The 20,408-nt window shown below is 56.8% G+C and overlaps 1 protein-coding gene across 1 annotated transcript; it reads left to right on the forward strand.

Moving 5' to 3' along the window:
- Window positions 793–19,446, forward strand: ROBO3 (roundabout guidance receptor 3). The gene is made up of 28 exons (XM_018042734.1): window positions 793–1,134; window positions 4,081–4,407; window positions 4,700–4,857; window positions 5,534–5,654; window positions 5,753–5,891; window positions 6,198–6,325; window positions 6,708–6,832; window positions 8,452–8,623; window positions 8,925–9,130; window positions 9,697–9,778; window positions 10,064–10,229; window positions 10,430–10,596; window positions 11,464–11,585; window positions 11,766–11,991; window positions 12,204–12,325; window positions 12,555–12,726; window positions 12,834–13,019; window positions 15,135–15,158; window positions 15,250–15,292; window positions 15,506–15,645; window positions 16,197–16,391; window positions 16,556–16,694; window positions 16,867–17,079; window positions 17,484–17,632; window positions 17,761–17,871; window positions 18,052–18,219; window positions 18,706–18,890; window positions 19,215–19,446. The coding sequence occupies exons 1-28, from the start codon at window positions 975–977 to the stop codon at window positions 19,224–19,226; spliced, it is 4,158 nt and encodes a 1,385-aa protein (XP_017898223.1). The 5' UTR covers window positions 793–974; the 3' UTR covers window positions 19,227–19,446.

The following is a 20,408-nucleotide window of genomic DNA, read 5'->3' on the forward strand; positions in this document are numbered from 1 at the left end:
TCTTGCACTTGCCTTTACAAACACAATATTGCTCTCCGTCTTAGCCCCAGACACCCTAATTCCCCTTCAGTCTCCTCCAAAGAGTAAAACAGTAAGTCAGAGCATAAAATAAGTCAGAGCAGAGCAAATAGATGTGAGCTGCTTCTGGGTTTCCCTGGGCTTTCGCCTCAGGTTTTATCCCTGTGGAGTATCCTGCAAGAACCACGAGATTAAGAGGTCTGGGGTAAGGATTCTGGGGTCAAGACGCAGCGTCTCATCTCCGGGTCTCTCCGCTACAAAGCAGCGACTGCTGGGCAGAGAGGTGGACGCACCGCGGAATTACTCTCCACCCAGCCCCAACTCCCGCCCCAAACCACCCAGCCGTCCGCACTCCTGCCGCAAAACCCAGGGACGTGGGAGGAAGTGGCAGTCAGGACTTGGAGAGCTAGCGGAGCTTTGCCTCAGTTTCCTAAGGGCTGGGAACAGAGAGAAGGGTCTCCTCCTTTGAAGTCAGGCACAGGGGCAGGCTCCGACAGAGTCTCATCCCTCATATCGGGTGCTTTGAGAAAGGAGAGAAACTCTCCTGCGGTGCCCAAAACCGACGCGGGACGCCTGGAGCCGGGCGCAAGCCGCGGGGCGGGGACTCCAACTCGCGCGCTAGGCGACTCTAGTCTCTGGCCCTGCTAGTGGCCGTCGGGGTGGGGGTGGAGGGCGGAGAGAGGCGGATTAATCCCTTAATTACGCGGTGATCGGCGTGGCACCTGCTTTCTCCCGCTCGGCTCCCAGGGGACCCCGGCTCTGGGGGGTGGAGAGAGAAGGAAGGAGGAAGGGCGCGCGGAGGCACGCGCGGTACCCAGGCGCGCCGGCAGGAGAGCGGCACCGTGGCTGGGGCAGCGCGTAGAGGCTGTGGAGGGGCTTACGGCTCCCGGCCCGCGGGTCTTAGACCCAGGGGCTGGGCCCCGAGCCCCCAGCCCCGGGCCCCATCTGGGCGCGCCATGCTGCGCTACCTGCTCAAAACGCTGCTTCAGATGAACTTGTTCGCGGACTCCTTGGGCGGGGACATCTCCAACTCCAGCGACCTGCTCTTCGGCTTCAACTCCTCGGTGGCGGCGCTCAACCAAAGCCTGCTGCCCCCCGGAGATCCTTCTCTCAACGGTAAGACCCTGCCCCGCGGGGACTTCAGATCCAGGGATGGGGGTAAGGTGGGAGGGAGGCGCGGACGGGGAGGGCCAAAGCGCTCCTGCCTTGAGGTCCGGGATCAAGCGGCGCCCTCCAGCGCTTCCCAGCGCCTCCCGGGTGGTGGGAACCGATGGGTAGTTTGGGACTTAACACATCTTAGTGAGGACATCGTTGGGAGGTCGAGGGTTTGGGAGGAGATGGCTACTGAGTCCACCACTTCTCACCTCCCCAACCGACGCCCACAGCCACCCCAGGTGAGAAGAACCGGAGTATGAGAGGCCCGGACCCACTGCGCCGAGGGTAGAGGAGGGGGCTCAGTCACCCGAGGGCCTGGGCCAAGCCGGGCCACTCGGTGACCCACCCAGGGCGCAGGTTTCCCTTCGGGAGTCTAAGTTTTCCAAGAACTCACTTAGGACGAAGGTGATGACGCCAAAATGTTTAATGTGTTTGCTACAGAAGACGACCGCGGCGGCGACCGTTTCAGGGAAACTTACAAGTTTGCCCCTCAGAGGTAGAACTCACCGCAGCCCCACCCCGGCAGAGCTGCGGCAGGCGGCCAGCGCCGGCGGGGAGGTCATTACCTCTAATTACGGTGATTAATAAATGACTGAGACAGCGCGCTATCCCGGAGCGCGGCAGGGCGGCGGCGAGAAGGGACCGCCGGAGGCTTGGGGAGAGCCCGATGGCGCCCCTGCCGGCCACATCGGAAACTCGTGCTTCCCTGAACACCTTTGCAGTTGATCCCTCTTTGGAGGTCACAGCCTCCATCCCTCTGCCTCTACCCACCCGAATCTATCAGCACCGTGCTGGGGACTGCAAGGTGGCCAGAAGACCCGGCCAATGAGTGTGTTTGTGAGCGGGGTGCTCCAGGTGCTGGGGGAGGAGCCCCAGAGCCCCATTAGCATGGCTATTAGCTATTCATTAGCTGCTGCGAAGCATCTCCTGAGACCGGGAATGGCAGGGAAGAAATTCCAGGGAAAGGGCGCCCACAGCTGTGTCTACAGGAATTAAGGGGAAAGAGCTGATGAGAAGGGCATGGTAGGTGTGGAGGGAGCAGGGAGGAAGAAATTGGGGAATGATCTGGGATTCCCCAGTCTCTTGACCCTCCTAGGTTCCTAGGGGGATTAAGCACAGAATCCTCCCCACAGACACTTTGGAAACCTCTCTGCTCCCCCAGGGCTCTTACAGAGTGTTGTCGCCAACACATTGCCTCCTTTAAACTCGAAAATGTAAGGAGGTGCGTTGATGGCCACATTTTGCGACTGAAGAAACAAACTCAGCATGAATAATATCCCAATGGTAACAAAAGCAGTGTAAAGTTTGACAATAACCAGTTCCCATTACACCTGAGGTTATGTGAAGGGCAGAAAGGGAATATTGGAGCCTGGAAAAGTCAGATTCAGGTGGAGACTGTAGAGATCAAGATAAGGTAAGGTGGCCCAGGAGAAAGAGCCCTTAACTAAAGGTAGATTAGCCATATTCATGGTGCCTTCTCCCAAGTTCTTTACATACACCATGGTCTTATGACAACGCATCACAATTCCCACATACAGGTAAAGAAACTTCGACCCAGAGAAGTTCATAATTTGCCCTAGTTCTTACAGCTAGGAAGTGTTGGCGTCTGAGATTCCAACCCTGGTCAGTTCCATAACATTTCTTGAGCGTTAACCGCTCACTAAAGGGTTGCCCGTCTGGTCTGCCTGAATGGGGACTGGAATGGGACAGAGGAGAAGAGATGAGAAACAGAGATTTCCATCTAGGATGGAGGAAATTGAGAAAAATTTCTTCCTTCCCTAAGTAGGAGGGAAACTGATCTTGTCCCAAACTGGTTATACACTCTCCCCAGGATAGCACCAGGCTGGGGCAAACCGTGCAGCTTTGTCTCAAGAACTTCTGAGAGCCGGGGCTGAAAATGAAACTCAGTATGACTCAGTGGCTGGAAGCCACTGAGGTCCCCGTGAGTGTTGGAACAGGGCCAGGATGGGGATGGGCAGGAAGGCAGAGAACCGAAGTGTTGAGTGGTCCTTGGTTATTTAAGGACATCAGGTTAGACAAGGCGGCAGCGACGCCTACTGGCCACTACGGGGTACAAATCCATTTTTGAAGAAGCTGGGGGTTGGGTGTATGAGCTCAACCGGCTCCTGGATCCTGGGTCCCAAACTGAAGATGAAAAGTGAGCCGAAGTCTGTAGACCAAGTGAGGGGCAGGAGCAGACATGCGGGTGAAAGGATCTTGAGTGACCAAGAAAAGTTAGACGAATTCCTCTCTCAATGATTCTTAGCCTCTCTTGGCTACATCAACCTGTAGAATAATCTGTTGAAAACTATGCCTTCTTAGAAAAGAAGCGTTACTGACTCTTCCATCATCAGTTGTGTTCAATTCTTGTGATTTAAAAAGACCAGGAAACCTGGTTATCAGGGGTGTCAATGAGAAGGGCACTCTGCCCAGTTACAGAATCCAGGTTAAGGGCCGCTTCCAGTCCCAGGCCACAGCCCATCATTCGCTTCTTCCCTTTCCTATGGTCTCCCCAGGCTGGGCCACGGTCTCTCCATTTCAGTGGACAATCAAGTGTCAGCTTTTCACAGATCAGGGATGAGCCGCGAACCAGCGCGGCTGGGGGACTGGAAACCAGTCGGCTAGAGTCGCGGTCTACTTGCCAAGCCGTGGTCCAGTCGCTTTGCACTTGAACTTGGCAGGAGAGGAGGCAGGAGTCTTCAGGCTCCCTAGGCGCTTGCGTCTCTGCTGATCGTCTGTTCTCAGGCACCTCCTTTCCAGCCTAAGAACATGCGGGGCAGATGCCTAGGAGAAACTCGACCTTACCCAGAGAGAGGATGGGCGGGTCGGCTTCTTTTTCTCTCTGGAGCCTCGCGCTCTCCTCTGATCTCCGGGTCTGAATGCTCTGCGCCATCCACCCCACCTCAGGGTCAAGGATCGGGCCGGAGGACGCGATGCCGCGCATCGTGGAGCAGCCGCCAGACCTGCTGGTCTCCCGAGGCGAGCCGGCTACGCTGCCCTGCCGCGCGGAGGGCCGGCCCCGGCCCAACATCGAGTGGTACAAGAATGGGGCGCGCGTGGCCACGGCGCGCGAGGACCCGCGCGCCCACCGCCTGCTGCTGCCCAGCGGCGCCCTCTTCTTCCCGCGCATCGTGCACGGGCGCCGCTCGCGGCCAGACGAGGGTGTTTACACTTGCGTGGCGCGCAACTACCTGGGGGCAGCGGCTAGTAGAAACGCCTCTTTAGAAGTGGCAGGTAGGAGTCTGCTGGTCGCTGCCAGAGCCTCGGGGAGGTGGGAGGGCAGCGGGTAATCCCATGCGAAGCCAGTCCCAATCTCACCCCATCAGCAGCCTCCCTTAAACCTTCTCTTTGGCCAGAGGGGGAAGCGGGCCTGGTCTTATCGCAGCCGGAGAAGAGCTCTGGCCTGCGGTGGTGATGCAGCTCTTCCCCCAAACCCTTTCCCGGGTCCTCACCCAGTTATGTCACCCCACACCCTATTTATTCCTCTGGTCATTCATTCTGGCTTTCTCTTTCTCCCTCGCTCCAGTCCTCCGCGATGATTTCCGGCAGTCTCCTGGGAACGCGGTGGTGGCAGTGGGGGAGCCTGCCGTAATGGAATGCGTGCCCCCCCGAGGCCACCCAGAGCCTTCGGTGTCCTGGAAGAAGGATGGTGTTAGACTCAAGGAGGAGGAGGGGAGGATCACGGTGAGGGGTGAGACCAGGGCTGAGGATCTCACTAGGAGCCAGGTCCTGACCAGGAACATCCTGAAGGTCAGGCCCTTAGGCTAGAGATCTGGGACAAGCGTCAAAGGAGAAAGGTCTGAATCTAAAGGTCTTGGAAGGGTGGGGGTGGTGGGGGATGTCCTGGAAGCAATAAGAGATTTTAAATTGGGGCATTAGCTGACCAGAGGCTGAGAGTCAGCTACTGAATGGCGGATAAATCAGCATGGGTAAGATGGAATTGGTGTAAGAAGGTGGGGGTATGATGATGCCCCATGGACTGGTGGGAGGTGGTCTGGGCTACAGGAGCAAAGATTGCACCTGAGCCCTATCTTGGGCAAATCACTTAAGGATTCCTTAGAGGGCTTCCCTGGTGGCTCAGATGGTAAAGAATCTGCCTGCAGTGCAAGAGACCTGGGTTCGATCCCTAAGTCAGGAGGATCCCGTGGAGATCCTCCAGTATTCTTGCCTGGAGAATCCTATGGACAGAGGAGCCTGGCGGGCTCCATGGGGTTGCAAAGAGTTGGACACGACTGAGCGACTACTACTGCTATAAGGGGCCAACTCCACTGGTCGTCTTCATTGGCTTGCTGTGAGGATCAAATAAACAAGTGTGCAGCCGTGGCTATAAAGGACCCAAGTCTCCATGATTACTCTGCAGATCCGTGGAGGGAAGCTGATGATGTCACACACTTTCAAGAATGACGCAGGGATGTATGTGTGCGTGGCCTCCAACATGGCTGGAGAACGGGAGAGTGGGGCAGCCAAACTTGTGGTCCTGGGTAGGCTTGTGCAGTTTGGGAGTTACGGGAGTGGGCAGCCCAGGGAGTGAGTAGCTGTGCAGACCCACTGACTCTTCACTCCCCCCACCCCTCCACAGAGCGTCCCTCCTTCCTGCGTAGACCTGTCAATCAGGTGGTCCTCGCTGGTGCCCCCGTTGACTTTCCGTGTGAGGTGCAGGGGGATCCCCCTCCTCGTCTACGCTGGCGCAAGGAGGATGGGGAACTGCCCACAGGCAGGTGAGAAGGCCCCTCCTACTGCCTGTAAGGAGACCCAATCAGCTCAAGAACATACCCAGCCCTAGAAAACTGGAAAAAGAAAAAGAAGGTAGATGCTTCTCATTGGACCACGCAGTCTGTTCCCAGAGCCTGTGGCCCTGCCCCAACCAGTCCCCACCTCCATTCATGGGTCCATGAGTACCAGCTTCTGTCCCTGCAGAGGTCTATGTTGTCCTTACGTACCCTAATTCTGGTGTCCATCCTGGGGGATGCGAGAAGGGGTCTGTAGTTGTGGCCAACCCAGCCTGGGGGTGGGGAGGGGAGCAGGTACGAGATCCAGAGCGACCACAGACTTCAGATCAGGCGTGTGAGTGCTGAAGATGAGGGGACGTACACCTGTGTGGCGGAGAACAGCGTGGGCCGCGCTGAAGCATCCGGCTCCCTCATTGTTCATGGTGAGGGCGCCCCTGGGCCAGCCTTGGTGGGCATGGGACGAGGGCAGGTGGAGGATGGGTGGAGGTGGAGAAGGCGGAGAAAGGACAGAGCAGGAGATATGAGTGGGTCCCCTGAGACTCCAGTATTCTTGCCTGAAGAATCCCCATGGACTGAAGAGCCTGGTGGGCTACAGTCCATGGGGTCACAAAGATTTGGGCATGACTGAGGGACTAAGCACACACACCCTGAGGCTTCTAGGAGGAGAGGAAGGAAGAGAAAGCTAAACAGGCTTGAGCAGGAGACAGATATCTGCTTCTCCCTAAGCCAAGCTCAGGCTTCTCTCTCCTGTTCCTCCCTTAGTGCCCCTGACTCCCTGCTCCTTTATCTCCCTCCCCTTCCCAGTCCCACCCCAGCTGGTAACCCAACCCCAGGACCAGATGGCAGCTCCTGGAGACAGCGTGGCTTTCCAGTGCGAGACCAAAGGCAACCCCCCGCCTGCCATCTTCTGGCAGAAGGAGGGAAGTCAAGTAGGTGGCCAGCTCCCAGGGCCTGTCCACAGCTCCTCCTCTGGGTCTTGGCCTCCCTCCTCTCACATTCTGCAAACTTCTCTCTGGGCTTCAGTCTTACCCTTCCTCCCAGAAACCCATGCAGGTTATTTGGGAGGATTAAATAAGGTAATGAATATAAAAGGCCTGGAAAAAGGAGAATATATTTAGGTGGCAGGGAACAGTCCTATATGGGAATTCCTTGGAGAATCCTTCTGTTTTGGACAAGGCTATCCAGAGGATGTGGGCTTTCTAGGTGGCACTTGTGGTAAAGAACCTGCCAGCCAATGCAGGAGATATAAGAGACTAGGGTTTGATACCTGGGTTGGGAAGATTCCCCTGGAGAAGGGAGTAGCTACCTACTCCAGTATTCTTGCCTGGAGAATCTCCATGAACAGAGGAGCCTGGCAGGCCACAGTCCATGGGGTCGCAGAGTCAGACACGACTGAGTGACTTAGCACACACGCACGTGCTGGGGATGTAGCTGATCCAATTAGATCCTCCCTCCTCCCCACTCCTGGGCCTGGACTTTAGCATCCTGCTCTGGAAAGTGAGTTCCATACCAAAGCTGCTCAGGGTAGAAAGTGACGGGCTCACCTACTTACAAAAGACTTCCACCAGGGGGAGCTCACGGTCACCCCTCTTTAACCTTCACAGGCAATTCAGAGTTCTGAGCAGCTTTGGTATGGAACTCGGCATAAAACAAAATTGAACCCGGGTCTCCCGCATTTCAGGCTGATTCTTTACCAGCGGAGCTACCAGGGAAGCCCATAAAACAAAATTTAAGTCTGATTAAACCCACCCCACTAGGAAACCAGGCCACCACCACCTCACTGCATATCCACAGCCCCGATTTTCCAGTATCTTCTAGCACTGCGAACTGCTACATTTTAATTATTTTCTTAAATGAATAAAAATGCTGATAATAGGGACTTCCTTGGTGGTCCAGTGGCTAAGACTCTGCACTCCTAATGCCGGGGATCTGGGTTTGATGTCCGGTCAAGTAACTAGATCTCATATGCCTCCACTGAGTTCTCATGCCCCAAGTAAAGATCCCACATGCCGCAACAAATACCCAGTGCAACTAAGACCCGGTGCAGCCAGATACATAAATATTTTTTAAATGCTGATGGTAGTAGAGGGTGGGAATAGATATCAGAGAGGGGCTCAGCATGGTGTCATTTTCCCTGAAACCCAAACCTGCTTCCCTACCTTCTGTGTATCTAATGTAAAATGTTAGAACCAGAAAGAAGCAGAATATACTTAATATTTCTCACTCAATCTACTGAAAGAGTTTCACGCAATTACTTGATTTAATCCTTATAACTACCCTCTAAGAGTCAAATTTGGGGAAAGTGGGTCTCAGGAAGGTTGCTCAGATTTCCCCAACTAGAAATGCTGAGATGTATACCCCCAAATCATCTAATAAAACTCTGTTACTGTTGTGAATAGGCTTAACTAGTTTGCCTCAGGTCACAAAACTGGCTAGGGAGAGCGTTATGAACTAGAACCTTAGGCATTCTCTGGATCCTGGGGTTGCTGAGAATGCAGAGTTCTCCCTGGCAGGTGCCACCGGGCTCTGTTGCTTGCTCTGTCCCCAGGCTCTGCTATTCCCCAGTCAGTCGCTTCAGCCCACAGGGCGCTTCTCAGTCTCTCCCAGAGGCCAGCTCAACATCACTGAAGTGCAGAGCAGGGATGCAGGATACTACGTGTGCCAGGCTGTCAGTGTGGCCGGCAGCGTCCTGGCCAAGGCTCTGCTGGAGGTAAAAGGAGGTACGTGCCTATGGAGATAGGGCTGGAAAGAGGTAATAGCTAAAAAAGGTCTGTTTTTCTTGGATTCTATGTAATATGTCTGCATGGGGAGAGGCATGTTCCTGGCACATGTCCGTGAGGTTTGGGAACCAGGTACAGAAGCCACTAATGGATGGCTGATCCCAGGCAGAGAGAACACATGGCTATAGAAGCCCCGCCGATATCCAGGGGAGGGGAAGTGAAGGGGTAGAGACGAGGACAAGGAGCTGGTTGCCTGAACCCAGGACCCTCGCCTGAGATGCCCAAGTTCTTCCTCTCTTAGCTTCCCTGGAAGGACTGCCTCCCATCATCCTCCAGGGACCAGCCAACCAGACGCTGGCACTGGGCTCCTCCGTGTGGCTGCCATGCAGAGTGAGCGGGAATCCCCAGCCTAGTGTCCAGTGGAAGAAGGATGGGCAGTGGCTGCAAGGGGATGACGTCCAACTCAGTGTAATGGCCAATGGTACCCTGTACATCGCCAGCGTGCAGGTTAGGCTCACTCCTGGACCCCAAGTAACTGAGAACGGCTGCGTGGTCTGTGTGCCCCACTCTAGTGCCTGCTGCGACTTGAACTCCATCTCTGTCCCTCTGCTCTCAGACCACCTAGAGCAGGGAGTCCCCGATCCCCAGGCCATGGACCAGTACTGGTCCGGGCCTCTTAGGAACCGGGCGCCACAGCCGGAGGTGAGCAGCAGGTGAGCGAGCAAAGCTTCACCTGTATTTACAGCCAATCCTTATTGCTCACATAACCGCCTGCGCTCTGCCTCCTATCAGATCAGCGGTGGCTGGCATTAGATTCTCACAGGAGGGTGAGCCCTACTGTGACCTGCACATGGGAGGGATCTAGGTGGCGTGCTCCTTATGAGACTCATCCCCCAACTACCTCCCTATTCATGGAAAAATTGTCTTCCATTTTGGCACTGGTCCCTGGTGCCAAAAGGGCTGGGGACCACTGCTGCAGAGTGGACAGCATCCTCCCCATCCTCCTATATGCCCACCTCCACCCTTCGCCTTGCTCACTCCCAGTGTGCCAGTTTCTCCACCCTCTCCTGCAGGAGGGGCACATGGGATTCTACAGCTGTGTGGCCAAGAGCTCCACAGGGGAGGCCGCCTGGAGTGGCTGGCTTAGGAGGCGGGGTGAGTTTTTCCTTTGTTCTCTCATTTTTTGCCAGCACTCTTCTCCAGATTGGCCTCAAAGGTGGTCAATACCTCCCCCTCAAACCCCAGAACTGGTTTTATCTTCCAAAGGCCATGGCTGTGGCTCTTGGGGGGAGGACAGAAGTGGTACCTGTGGGAACAGATGTGAGCAGGGTCAGTTCACTCTGTCCCCGGCTCCAGGGTCACCATTCTCATGGCTCCTCTGGGAAAGAGGAGATTACACCGGGCCCATCGTTCTACTCAAAGATTATCTCCTCATTGCAGAAGACCAGGGAGCAACACCAGACCCCCCTGCAGAACCCAGTACCCCTCCGGGACCTCCCTCGCAGCCTGTGGTCACTGAGATCACCAAGAACAGCATTACTCTGACCTGGAAGCCCAACCCACAAGCTGGGGCCACAGTCACCTCGTATGTGATAGAGGCCTTCAGGTACAGAGGAAGTTTCCAATGCAAACCTGGAAAGCTACCGGGAGGCACCCCTGTGTCTGCAAAGTCTTGGCTGTGGTGGGAAGAGGTTTACCAGTTCTGTCTCCCCAGCTGAGGAGCAGTTAGAGGAGGGGGTGACAGAGAATGGATGAGAGGGAACAGACAGCTTGGGCTGGCACAGCCCTGTGACCTCATTCTTGTAGCCAAGCTGCTGGTAACACGTGGCGGACAGTGGCGGATGGCGTGCAGCTGGAGACACACACGGTCAGCGGTCTGCAGCCCAGTACGATCTACCTGTTCCTGGTGCGAGCCGTGGGAGCCTGGGGCCTCAGTGAGCCCAGCCCTGTCTCTGAGCCCGTCCGCACCCAGGGTGAGTAAGGCCTGGATCTCTGGATCACAGGTATGGCATGCAACCCCGCAGAGCACCCCCTGCCTGCAAGTTATGGCACCTACCTGCTTCCAGTTTCTGTGCTGGTGGCTGGGCCTGGAAGAGGGAGTCATGCTTCCCTTTCACTGAGGGAACAAGAGAAGAGGCAAGAGAGAGAAAGAGAGAGAGAGAGACTGATTCAATCATCTTGGTAGCTCCTCCCTTCCGAGCCTTTACTTATAGATAACAAGACCAGAAGGAAACTTGGAGGGACGTCTTCACGTGAGAGATGAGGAACAAGGCCTTGAAAGGTGCAAGGGAATCCCCAGGCGGTCCAGTGGTTAGGACTTCGTGCTTCCTTCCACTGCACTGGGCACAGGTTCAACCCCTGTTCAGGGGACCAGGATTCTGCATGCTATGCATTCAGGCAAAGAAAAAAAAAATATATATATAAATCTGCAAAGAGCCAACTCATTGGAAAAGACCTTGATGCTGGGAAAAATTGAAGGCAAAAGAAGAAGAGGGTGGCAGAGGATGAGATGGTTAGATAGCATCACCAACACAATGGACATGAATCTGAGCACTAACTCTGGGAGATAGTGAAGGACAAGGAAGCCTGGCCTGCTGCAGTCCATGGGGTCGCAGAGTTGGACACAAGTTAGCAACTGAACAACAACAAATATATGCAGAAAGCAGGCTACCCTGGCCCACCTCTGGAAGCTCTTCCCTTGACCAGCCATCTCCTGACTCTGGGATGGGCTCCAAAGTACTAAGTAGTGGTCTGTGGGTCAGGGCAGGGGACATACACATGCCCTCAGTCCTGGCTCCCCGTCCCAGAGGCCCTTGCTGAGTGGACTGTTTGGCCAGCAGACAGCAGCCCATCCAGGCCAGTGGAGGACCCATGGAGAGGCCAGCAGGGACTGGCCGAAGTGGCTGTGCGTCTGGAGGAGCCTGTAGTCCTTGGGCCTCGGACTCTGCAGGTGTCCTGGACCGTGAGTGTGGCCCAGGGATGAGCGTAAGGGCAGGCATGATGATGGGGGACACAGGGGAATGCGTACGGGAGTGTGCAAGGTGCGTGGCTGGGGAAGACTGCAGCGTGAAGGAGGGGCTGTGACAGGAGGACTTGTTGGCTCCAGCCCCTCCTCTGGCATCCTCTGTCCTGCCTCCCACAGGTAGACGGCCCAGTCCAGCTGGTGCAAGGTTTCCGGGTGTCTTGGAGGGTTGCAGGACCTGATGGGGGAAGCTGGTCGGTGCTGGACCTACCGTACCCAAGCCAGCAAAGCACAGTGCTAAGGGGACTCCCCCCAGGGACCCAAGTCCAGGTCAAGGTGCAAGCTCAAGGCCAGGAGGAGCTGGGGGCTGAAAGCCCCTTGGTGACCAGGAGCATTCCTGAAGAGGGTAAGGGAGTGGGGCACAGCGCTGATGGGTGGACAGGAGGGAAGAGAGAGAGGGGAGGAGGAAGGTTTGCCTGGAGAGGGCAAAGGGGGGGGGGAGACACGCCTCTCAGTTCCCTAAGAGGTTAGCACTGGGAGGATGAGCAAGGTTGGGGCTGGAGGGGCAGCTTGCAATGACTGTCTGTGTCCTTCTCACCATGCTCCACCCTGGCCCAGCCCCCAGTGGTCCCCCCCAGGGAGTGGCCGTGGCCTTGGGGGGTGAAGGCAACAGCAGTATCACTGTGTCCTGGGAACCTCCGCTCCCCTCGCAGCAAAATGGGGTCATCGAGGAATACCAGGTGCAGGGGTTGAGAAGGGCCTGGGTGGGCAGGCTGGGCAGTGGAGGGAGAAGGTTAGGATCAGGGAGGAGGGAACCTAGGACTGGCTTTCGGACTAGAGACGAGGTCCGGGTAGAGGAGAGAGGTTTCAGAGTGCTCTCTGCGAGCGAATTACGCCTGGCCGAGGCGTCATCCCCACCATTCAGAGATCCACTTCTGACTCTCTAAGCCCGGGTCTCGGCCTCCCCAGATCTGGTGCCTGGGCAACGAGAGCCGCTTTCATCTCAACCGGTCCGCGGCGGGCTGGGCGCGCTCGGCGGTGCTGCGGGGCCTGCTGCCCGGTCTCCTCTACCGGACCCAGGTGGCGGCGGCCACCAGCGCGGGCGTGGGCGTGGCCAGCGCCCCGGTGTCTGTGCAGCTGCGTGAGTCCGGAGCGGGTGCGCGGGAGGAGCTGGGGTTTCGGGAGTGGGGCGGGGGGTGTCCTGGGGTAGAGTTGCCTCTACTCCCCTCACCTCTCTGACCCCCGCAGCGTCCCCGCCGGAGCTGGAGCCTGGGCTCGAGGCGGGCCCGGGGCTGGCGGAGCGGCTGGCGAGGGTGCTGCGGGAGCCGGCCTTCCTCGCGGGCAGCGGCGCCGCCTGCGGGGCGCTGCTCCTCGGGCTCTGCGGCGCCCTCTACCGGCGCCGGAGGCAGCGCAAGGAGCTCAGTCACTACACCGGTGAGAGCCCAGCCTGAGGGGCCGGCGGCTGGGAGACTCGACGTAGGTGGGGTGGGGTGGGCGGAGCCTTGAGATCTCGCTCCCCCAGGAAGGGAGGCGCGGAGAATCGAGAGTTCAGCCGCTCAGTTGTGTCCGACTTTTTGCGACCCCATGGACTGCAGCACGCCAGGCTTCCCTGGCCATCGCCAACTCCCCTGAGCTTGCTCAAACTCACGTCCATCGAGTCGGTGATGCCATCCAACCATCTTGTCCTCTAACCTCCCCTTCTCTTCCTGCCTTCAATCTTTCCCCGCATCAGGGTCTTTTCTATTGAGTCAGTTCTCCGCATCAGGTGGCCAAAGTATTGGAGTTTCAGCTTCAGCATCAGTCCTTCCAACGAACATTCAGGACTGATTTCCTTTAGGATTGACTGGTTTGATCTCCTTGCATTTCAAGAGGCTCTCAAGAGTCTTCTCCAACACCACAGTTCAAAAGCATCAATTCTTCGGTGCTCAGCTTTCTTTGTAGTCCAACTCTCACATCCATACGAGACTACCGGAAAAACCATAGTTTTGACTAGACGGACCTTTGTTGGTAAAGTCAAGTCTCTGCTTTTTAATATGCTGTCTAGGTTGGTAATCGGAGAAGGCAATGGCACCCCACTCCAGTACCCTTGCCTGGCAAATCCCATGGACGGAGGAGCCTGGTGGGCTGCCGTCCATGAGGTCGCGAAGAGTCCGACACGACTGAGCGGCTTCACTTTCACGTTTCACTTTCATGCATTGGAGAAGGAAATGGCAACCCACTCCAGTGTTCTTGCCTGGAGAATCCCAGGGATGGAGGAGCCTGGTGGGCTGCCGTCTATGGGGTCGCACAGAGTCGGACATGACTGAAGCGACTTAGCAGTAGCAGCAGGTTGATAATAGCTTTTCTTCCAAGGAGCAAGCGTCTTTTTATTTCATGGCTACAGTCACCATCTGCAGTGATTTTGGAGCCCAAGAAAATAAGGTCTCTCACTGTTTCCCCATCTATTTGCCATGAAGTGATGGGACCAGATGCCATGATCTTAGTTATCTGAATGTTGAGCTTTAAGCCAACTTTTTCACTCTCCTCTTTCACTTTCATCAAGAGGCTCTTTAGCTCCTCTTCACTTTCTACCATAACAGTGGTGTCACCTACATATCTCAGGTTATAGATTTTTCTCCCAGCAATCTTGATTCCAGCTTGTGCTTCAGGAAGGACTCAGCTGCTGGCGGGGGCAGGGTGGGGGGTGGAGGTCATGGGAAGAGTCGCACTGAAGCTCAGCCCCTTGGACAGAGGCAGGATGCCCATGGTGGAATCCCCAGCTGTTGGAAGCAGGGGGGCGGGGGTTGGGGGGTTGGGGGGGGAGGGCGAATTCCAGAGGGGATGGAGTCTGCAGAGAGGGGTGAGATTTTGTCCTTTAGACTCCTGGTGTATGGGGAGGAACAAGCTTTGCAGTCAGCCCCAGTAGAGAAGTGGGCCTCCCAGGTGACGCTAGTGGTAAAGAACCTGCCTGCCAATACAGGAAATGTAAGAGACCCGAGTTCAACCCCAGGGTCGGCAAGATGCCTTGGAAGAGGACATGGCCACCCACTCCAGTATCTTTGCCTGGAGAATTCCATGGACAGAGGAGCCTGGCAGGCTACAGTCCATGAGGTCATAAAGAGTCAGACACGACTGAGTGACTAATACTTTCAGTAGAGAAGGGGCAAGTCTGGTGGAGGGAGGGAAACTCACTTCCTGGAGCCTGGGGGCTGGCAGAGGGAGTGTGGCCACAAGCCCAGGTGATAAATTATCAAGCGGGGTCTGGATGGAAGGGAGGGGGGCCCGCTGAAAGGAGGAGACTTGAGTTCTCCTCCCTGGGATGGTGCCTGTCTGGAAAGATCTGAGGTCTCTTAGATAAAAGGTTCTGTCTTGGCTACACGCAGGAATCACTTGGGGAGCTTTAGAAAAATACTGATGCCTGAGTCGAAGCCTTAGGAATTCCTATGAACTTGGTCCAAGGTACCGCCCGAGTGGCATAATTAGGACCAGAGCCAGGGAGTGGACAGGAATATGGATATTTCTGACCTTCCTTCCCTTTTCTTCTTTCTCTCACGGGTTCCTTTTTGGAAGCCTCCTTTGCCTACACACCTGCAGGTAAGACATCTGTCTCTGCCTCCGGGGTGGGGAGTAGGGTTCAGATCCCAGGTAGGGGCGCTTCTCACAGTCTCCCCCTCACCTTCCCCAGTGTCGTTCCCACATTCAGAGGGCCTGTCGGCGGCCAGTTCCAGGTAATGCTCTTAGCTCAGCTCCCAAGAATGATCCCCTCCCCCAAGAGACCAGTCCCTCTGTCCCCACACCTGCCGGCCTCCTGGTGCTGCGCTTCTCCCTCCTCCCACCCCTATACTCCCCATTTCAGTCCTCAGCTCCCGTTACCCCTGCCTGCCTTACTTTGCTGGCCTCTGCAGGCTCTCTGTCCCCAGTGTTCACCTGCTGTCCCTCAGGCCACCAATGGGCCTTGGCCCTGCTCCCTACCCGTGGCTGCCAGACTCGTGGCCTCACTCATCTCGGAGCCCCTCAGCCCAGGACCCCAGGGGAAGCTGCTGCCCGAGCAATCCTGACCCGGATGACAGATACTACAATGGTAAGGAGGTCTGCTTCCCGCCCTGGGAGGGGAGGGCAGCAGCAGGAGGCCCCACACCCTCTCTCCTCTCCACTGCTGGGGTAAACTGAAGGGGGCCAGGGAGTCCCTTCTTGCTGAGGCTCTTGGGAGCCTCTTTGGGAGGCTCTTGGGAGTTAGGGGAGACTCTCTAGTGCCTAACCTTTACCCCGACTTGGGGTTGGGGAAGAAGATCACCAGCTTCCCTGGTGGCTCAGATGGTAAAGAATCTGCCTGCAATGCAGGAGACCCGGGTTCGATCCCTGGGTCGGGAAGATCCCCTGGAGAAGGGAATAGATAACCACTCCAGTGTTCTTGCCTGGAGAACTCCATGGACAGAGGAGCCTATGGGCTATAGTCCATGGGGTCCCAAAGATTTGGACACAACTGAGCAACTAATACCCACACAAACTTTACCCCGGCTTGGCGTGGGGGAAGAAGTGGGATCTCCTCTCACCCTCCATTCTTCTGTCATCCTCTGTTTTCCTGTTTCTGCCCCATCTGCTCCCCTGAGCCTCTCGCTCTCTCCCCCTCAGAAGCAGGGATCTCCCTCTACCTGGCTCAGACGGCCCGGGGCACAGCCGCCTCTGCTGAGGGTCCTGTCTACAGCACCATCGACCCAGCCGGAGAGGAGCTGCAGACCTTCCACGGGGGGTTCCCCCCACACCCCTCAGGAGATCCAGGCACCTGGAGCCCGTACGCTCCCCCAGAATGGAGCCAGGGGGACAGTGGTATGACTTCAGTTTCCAACACCCCACTTTGAGCCCTGAGCAGCACCTCCCCAAGAGCATCCTCCAGGCTTCCCCTCTGGGACCTAGTGCAGCACTTCCTTCTGATGTGTCTCACCTCTGCCTCTTTCCTGCCTGAGTCTTGTGCGCCCCCATCCTGTTCTCAGGAGCCAGGGGAGGCAAAGTGAAGCTTCTAGGAAAGCCTGTACAGATGCCTTCTCTCAACTGGCCAGAAGCCCTGCCTCCCCCGCCCCCTTCCTGTGAACTGAGCTGCATAGAGGGGCCTGAGGAGGAGCTGGAGGGCAGGTAAGGATGCTCACTGCCTGCAGATGCCTATACACAAAGGACCAGCCCAGGGCCTCCTGCCAGGGCAAGGAGGGAGAAAATGCTGGGAGAAGAAGGGAAGGGGCAACGGAAGGTCAAAGGGAGGGTATGAAGCTATTCAGTCATCCTTACCCTCCTGCCTCTTTGCCCCCAGCTCAGACCCAGGAGAGTGGTGCCCACCGATGCCTGAGAGGAGCCATGCGGCAGAGCCCAGCTCCGGTGGGGGGTGCTTGGTCCCTCCGTCCCGAGGACAAACCCCCTCTCCCACACCTTCCTATGGGCAGCAGTCCACAGCCACTCTCACCCCTTCACCTCCTGACCCTCCCCAGCCCCCCACTGACATTCCCCACCTCCACCAGATGCCCAGGTAGGGAGGTATATAGTACCTTGCATGTTATAGCCCTCTGTACATCTCTATTCAGTGTGTGGATGGATGGATGAACGCATGGATGGATGGATGAATCTGGGGTCTGGAGGTCTCATGACTGTATCGGGGTGAAAGTGTGACTTGAGGAGAAACGTGGAGACAAACCAAGTCTCTCACTCTCTCCAGACTTTCTCCATCAGAGAGACCCTGCAAGCTTACCCTGCAAGCTTCCTGGGGCATTTTAGAGATGGGTTTCCTCATACTGCACTAGGGTGGGAGCTTTGTGGGGGACATGCTGTGTCTTTTTCATCTGAGTATTAGGCTGACTGATTAGCCCAGTGCCTGCTACAGAGGAGGGACTTAGTGTTTGCTGAGCAAACAAATGCAGTCTCGTCTCATTGCAGGAGGGTGCCCCTCGGGCCAAGCTCCCCTCTTAGTGTCTCCCAGCCCACCCTGAGTAGCCACGAAGGGAGGCCCGCCGGCCTGGGTGCTGGCCCTTCTGGCCCCCATCACATCCCCAGCCCCGTTCCTGCTACAGCCAGCAGTGCCCCTGGTGAGTCTGTAGACCCCTCAGCTTGCCCCACACCTCCGCATCCTCCCAAAACCTTGTTTCCCCTTCACCCTCGAGCCCCTTTCCTGACCCCCTCTCTTATCTATCTGTCCCATCTCCCAATGCTGCAGGGAGAGCCCGGCAGGTGCCTGGAGAGCTGACTCCTCCATTGCATGGGCCCCGCGCCCGAATCCGGAAGAAACCCAAGGCTTTTCCCTACAGGCGGGAGCACAGTCCTGGAGGTGAGGGGGCCGTGAGCCTAGGAGGTGGGGACAGGAGTGGGGACAGGCTGGAGGAGGGAGCCAGTGAACCCAAACCTCAGGCTGTTCCTTCACAGCCTCCCAGTGCCAGGGAGTGGGAGTGGGAGAAAGACTGGGGTCAGGAGAAGCAGGAGACCCGGCTGACAGCAGGTCTCTCCCCAGACCTGCCCCCGCCACCCCTGCCACCACCGGAGGAAGAGGCAAGCTGGGCCTTGGGGCTGAGAGCAGCAGGCAGCATGTCCTCCTTGGAACAGGAGCGGGAGCACGGTGGGGAGAGGAGACTGGTGCAGGCCGCGCCCCTGGGGGCCCAGCGGCGCCCCCACCCAGATGGTAAGGAGGGCCATGGCTACAGAGAGGGTGGGCTTTGGGAGGGCAGCCTAGTGTATGCAGGGTGCCAAGGGTGCGCTCATTTTCAAGCCAGCTCACCCTTGACCTCCAACTGGGTTCATGCATCAACGCCAAAGACACTTGTCTCTCTAGCTTTCTCTGGGCAGAATTTCCTCCAGTTCCCAAATCTTATCCTTCCCCAGGACTGGAGCCCAGGTGCAGTGTGGGGGCTGGGCGCTCTGTCCCTCCTTTCCCAAGGCCCTCTCTTCATGGCAGCGGGAGTGAGGGCGCTCCCTGCAGGCTTCTGAGCACGTGTTATGTCAGGGCTATGGGCTGGGCCAGTTGCTGCTGCTTCTCAGTCCCCAGGATGGTATGCCCTCCACTCTTCTTCCAGAGCTGAGGTGGCGGTCAGGGCAGCACGAGGCAGGGGGAAGCAGCCCTGTTCGGCCCCCTACCTGAGTCCAGCTGCCCTTCTGTCTCCTGCTGCAGAAGAAGCCTGGCTCCCCTATAGCCGACCGAGCTTCCTGTCCCGGGGCCAGGGCACGAGCACCTGTTCCACAGCCGGCAGCAACTCCTCCAGAGGCTCCGGCAGCTCTCGGGGATCCCGGGGTCCTGGACGGAGCCGGAGCCGGAGCCGGAGTCAGAGCCAAAGGCCCGGACAGAAGCGTGGAGAGGTGGGGGCCAGGGCGGGCCAAAAAATAAGAGTGGAGGGCTAGGGAGGCTGGGCCAGGGAACGATTACAAATAGGAAGGTATCGAGGGCTTGGGGTGGGGTGGGGTTGGGGAGTGTGAAAAGGAAGGGACCCTGTGAGTAAGGAGGAAGGGAGGAGCTTGGAGCGAGGTGACAGAGGATGGACACGGATGACCTAACAGAGGGGCCTGGGCTCCATGGGCGAGCAGGATCGGGAGAGGAGATGACCAGCGAAGAGGCACATCCCCAAAGGGGCCTGTTGGCCCTGGGCCAGGGCCTTGCAAGCCAGCCTGTCTCTCTCTCTCTAGGAACCAAGATGACCTTTGACAATAAGCCAGAAGTTCCATGGGGAAGGGCTTGTCCCTGGGCCAGGAGTCTGAACATGAGCCCCTCCCCCTGGTGAATGAGGGCTGAGCAGAGAGGAGCGAGGAGGGGTCTCCTCACGATGATGCCTGGGGCTCTCTGAGGAATTGGCTTAGAAGCCAGAGAGCCAGATCTTTCCTTGCCATCTGAGACCCTTTCATTAAAAAAAAAAACACAATAAAAAGAACAGATCAGAGCCCTGAGCCCTGTTTGTCTGGTTTTGTGCAGGACGTAGGGAGGAAGCAGGCTGCGAGCAGGTGTGTATCCTTTGAAGTCCTTCAGCCGAAAGCACTAGGTGAGGGCAGGGCTAAGATGCCACCTGTCCTACCTCCAGAAGGAGCTGAACCGCTGTCTCCCCAGTTACCACCAGAGGGACTTTCCACATAACCAACCTTGAGAAACTTGTCCCACCATCCCAGAACCCCTCCCTAGGTGCTCTCCTCCACAGTCCGGAAATACGCCCTTTACAGCAACAGCAATCTTTCAAAATTCAAGAAAGGAGGAGTTCAAGGGGGGAGTCCTGGCCAAGAAGGAAAAACAGGCTTTTTCAGACACCCATCCCCACCCTTTCACAAAGAGGTACAGATGGCCACCTCTTAGCCAGATTAGTGTGCTAAGTTACTTCAGTTGTGTCTGACTCGTTGCAACCCTGTGGACTCTAGGCCACCAGGCTCCTCTGTCGGTGGGCTTCTCCAGGCAAGGACACCGGAGTGGGTTGCCATGCCCTCCTCTAGGGGATCTTCCCAACCCAGCGATCAAATCCACGTCTCTTAGGTCTCCTATGTTGGCAGGGGAGTTCTTTACCACTAGTGCCACCAGGGAAGCCCGACTAGCCTGATTAGGCTCATATGTAATTGGTTAGGCTGGCAGAGAAAAATTTTTTTTAAAAAACACTCCGCTCTCCCAATGCAGGGGGCCGGGGTTCGACCCCAGCTCAGGGAAGTAGATCCTGCATGTCACAATTAAGACCTGGTGCAACCAAATAAATTTTTAAAAAAATCAACAGAAAATTTTGGGCTCGAATGCCATAGTTGCCATCACTCCTGATCCCACGGCCCGCACCGTTCACTGCATAGACCTGGGTATTGGTCAGTGACTGCCTGGGGCTCTCAGGGAATGACCGCTGAGCCCCAACCCCA

The sequence above is a fragment of the Capra hircus genome, chromosome 29, assembly GCF_001704415.2.
Source record: "Capra hircus breed San Clemente chromosome 29, ASM170441v1, whole genome shotgun sequence".
Taxonomy (NCBI): Eukaryota; Metazoa; Chordata; class Mammalia; order Artiodactyla; family Bovidae; genus Capra; species Capra hircus.

Bases quoted from the DNA above. Each gene is read 5' to 3' on its own strand.
- ROBO3 (XM_018042734.1), top strand. From the start codon at position 975: ATGCTGCGCTACCTGCTCAAAACGCTGCTTCAGATGAACTTGTTCGCG. The intron at 9,131-9,696 runs GTTAGGCTCACT...CCTCTCCTGCAG, and splicing joins TGTACATCGCCAGCGTGCAG to GAGGGGCACATGGGATTCTA. The intron at 11,586-11,765 runs GTGAGTGTGGCC...TGCCTCCCACAG, and splicing joins CTCTGCAGGTGTCCTGGACC to GTAGACGGCCCAGTCCAGCT.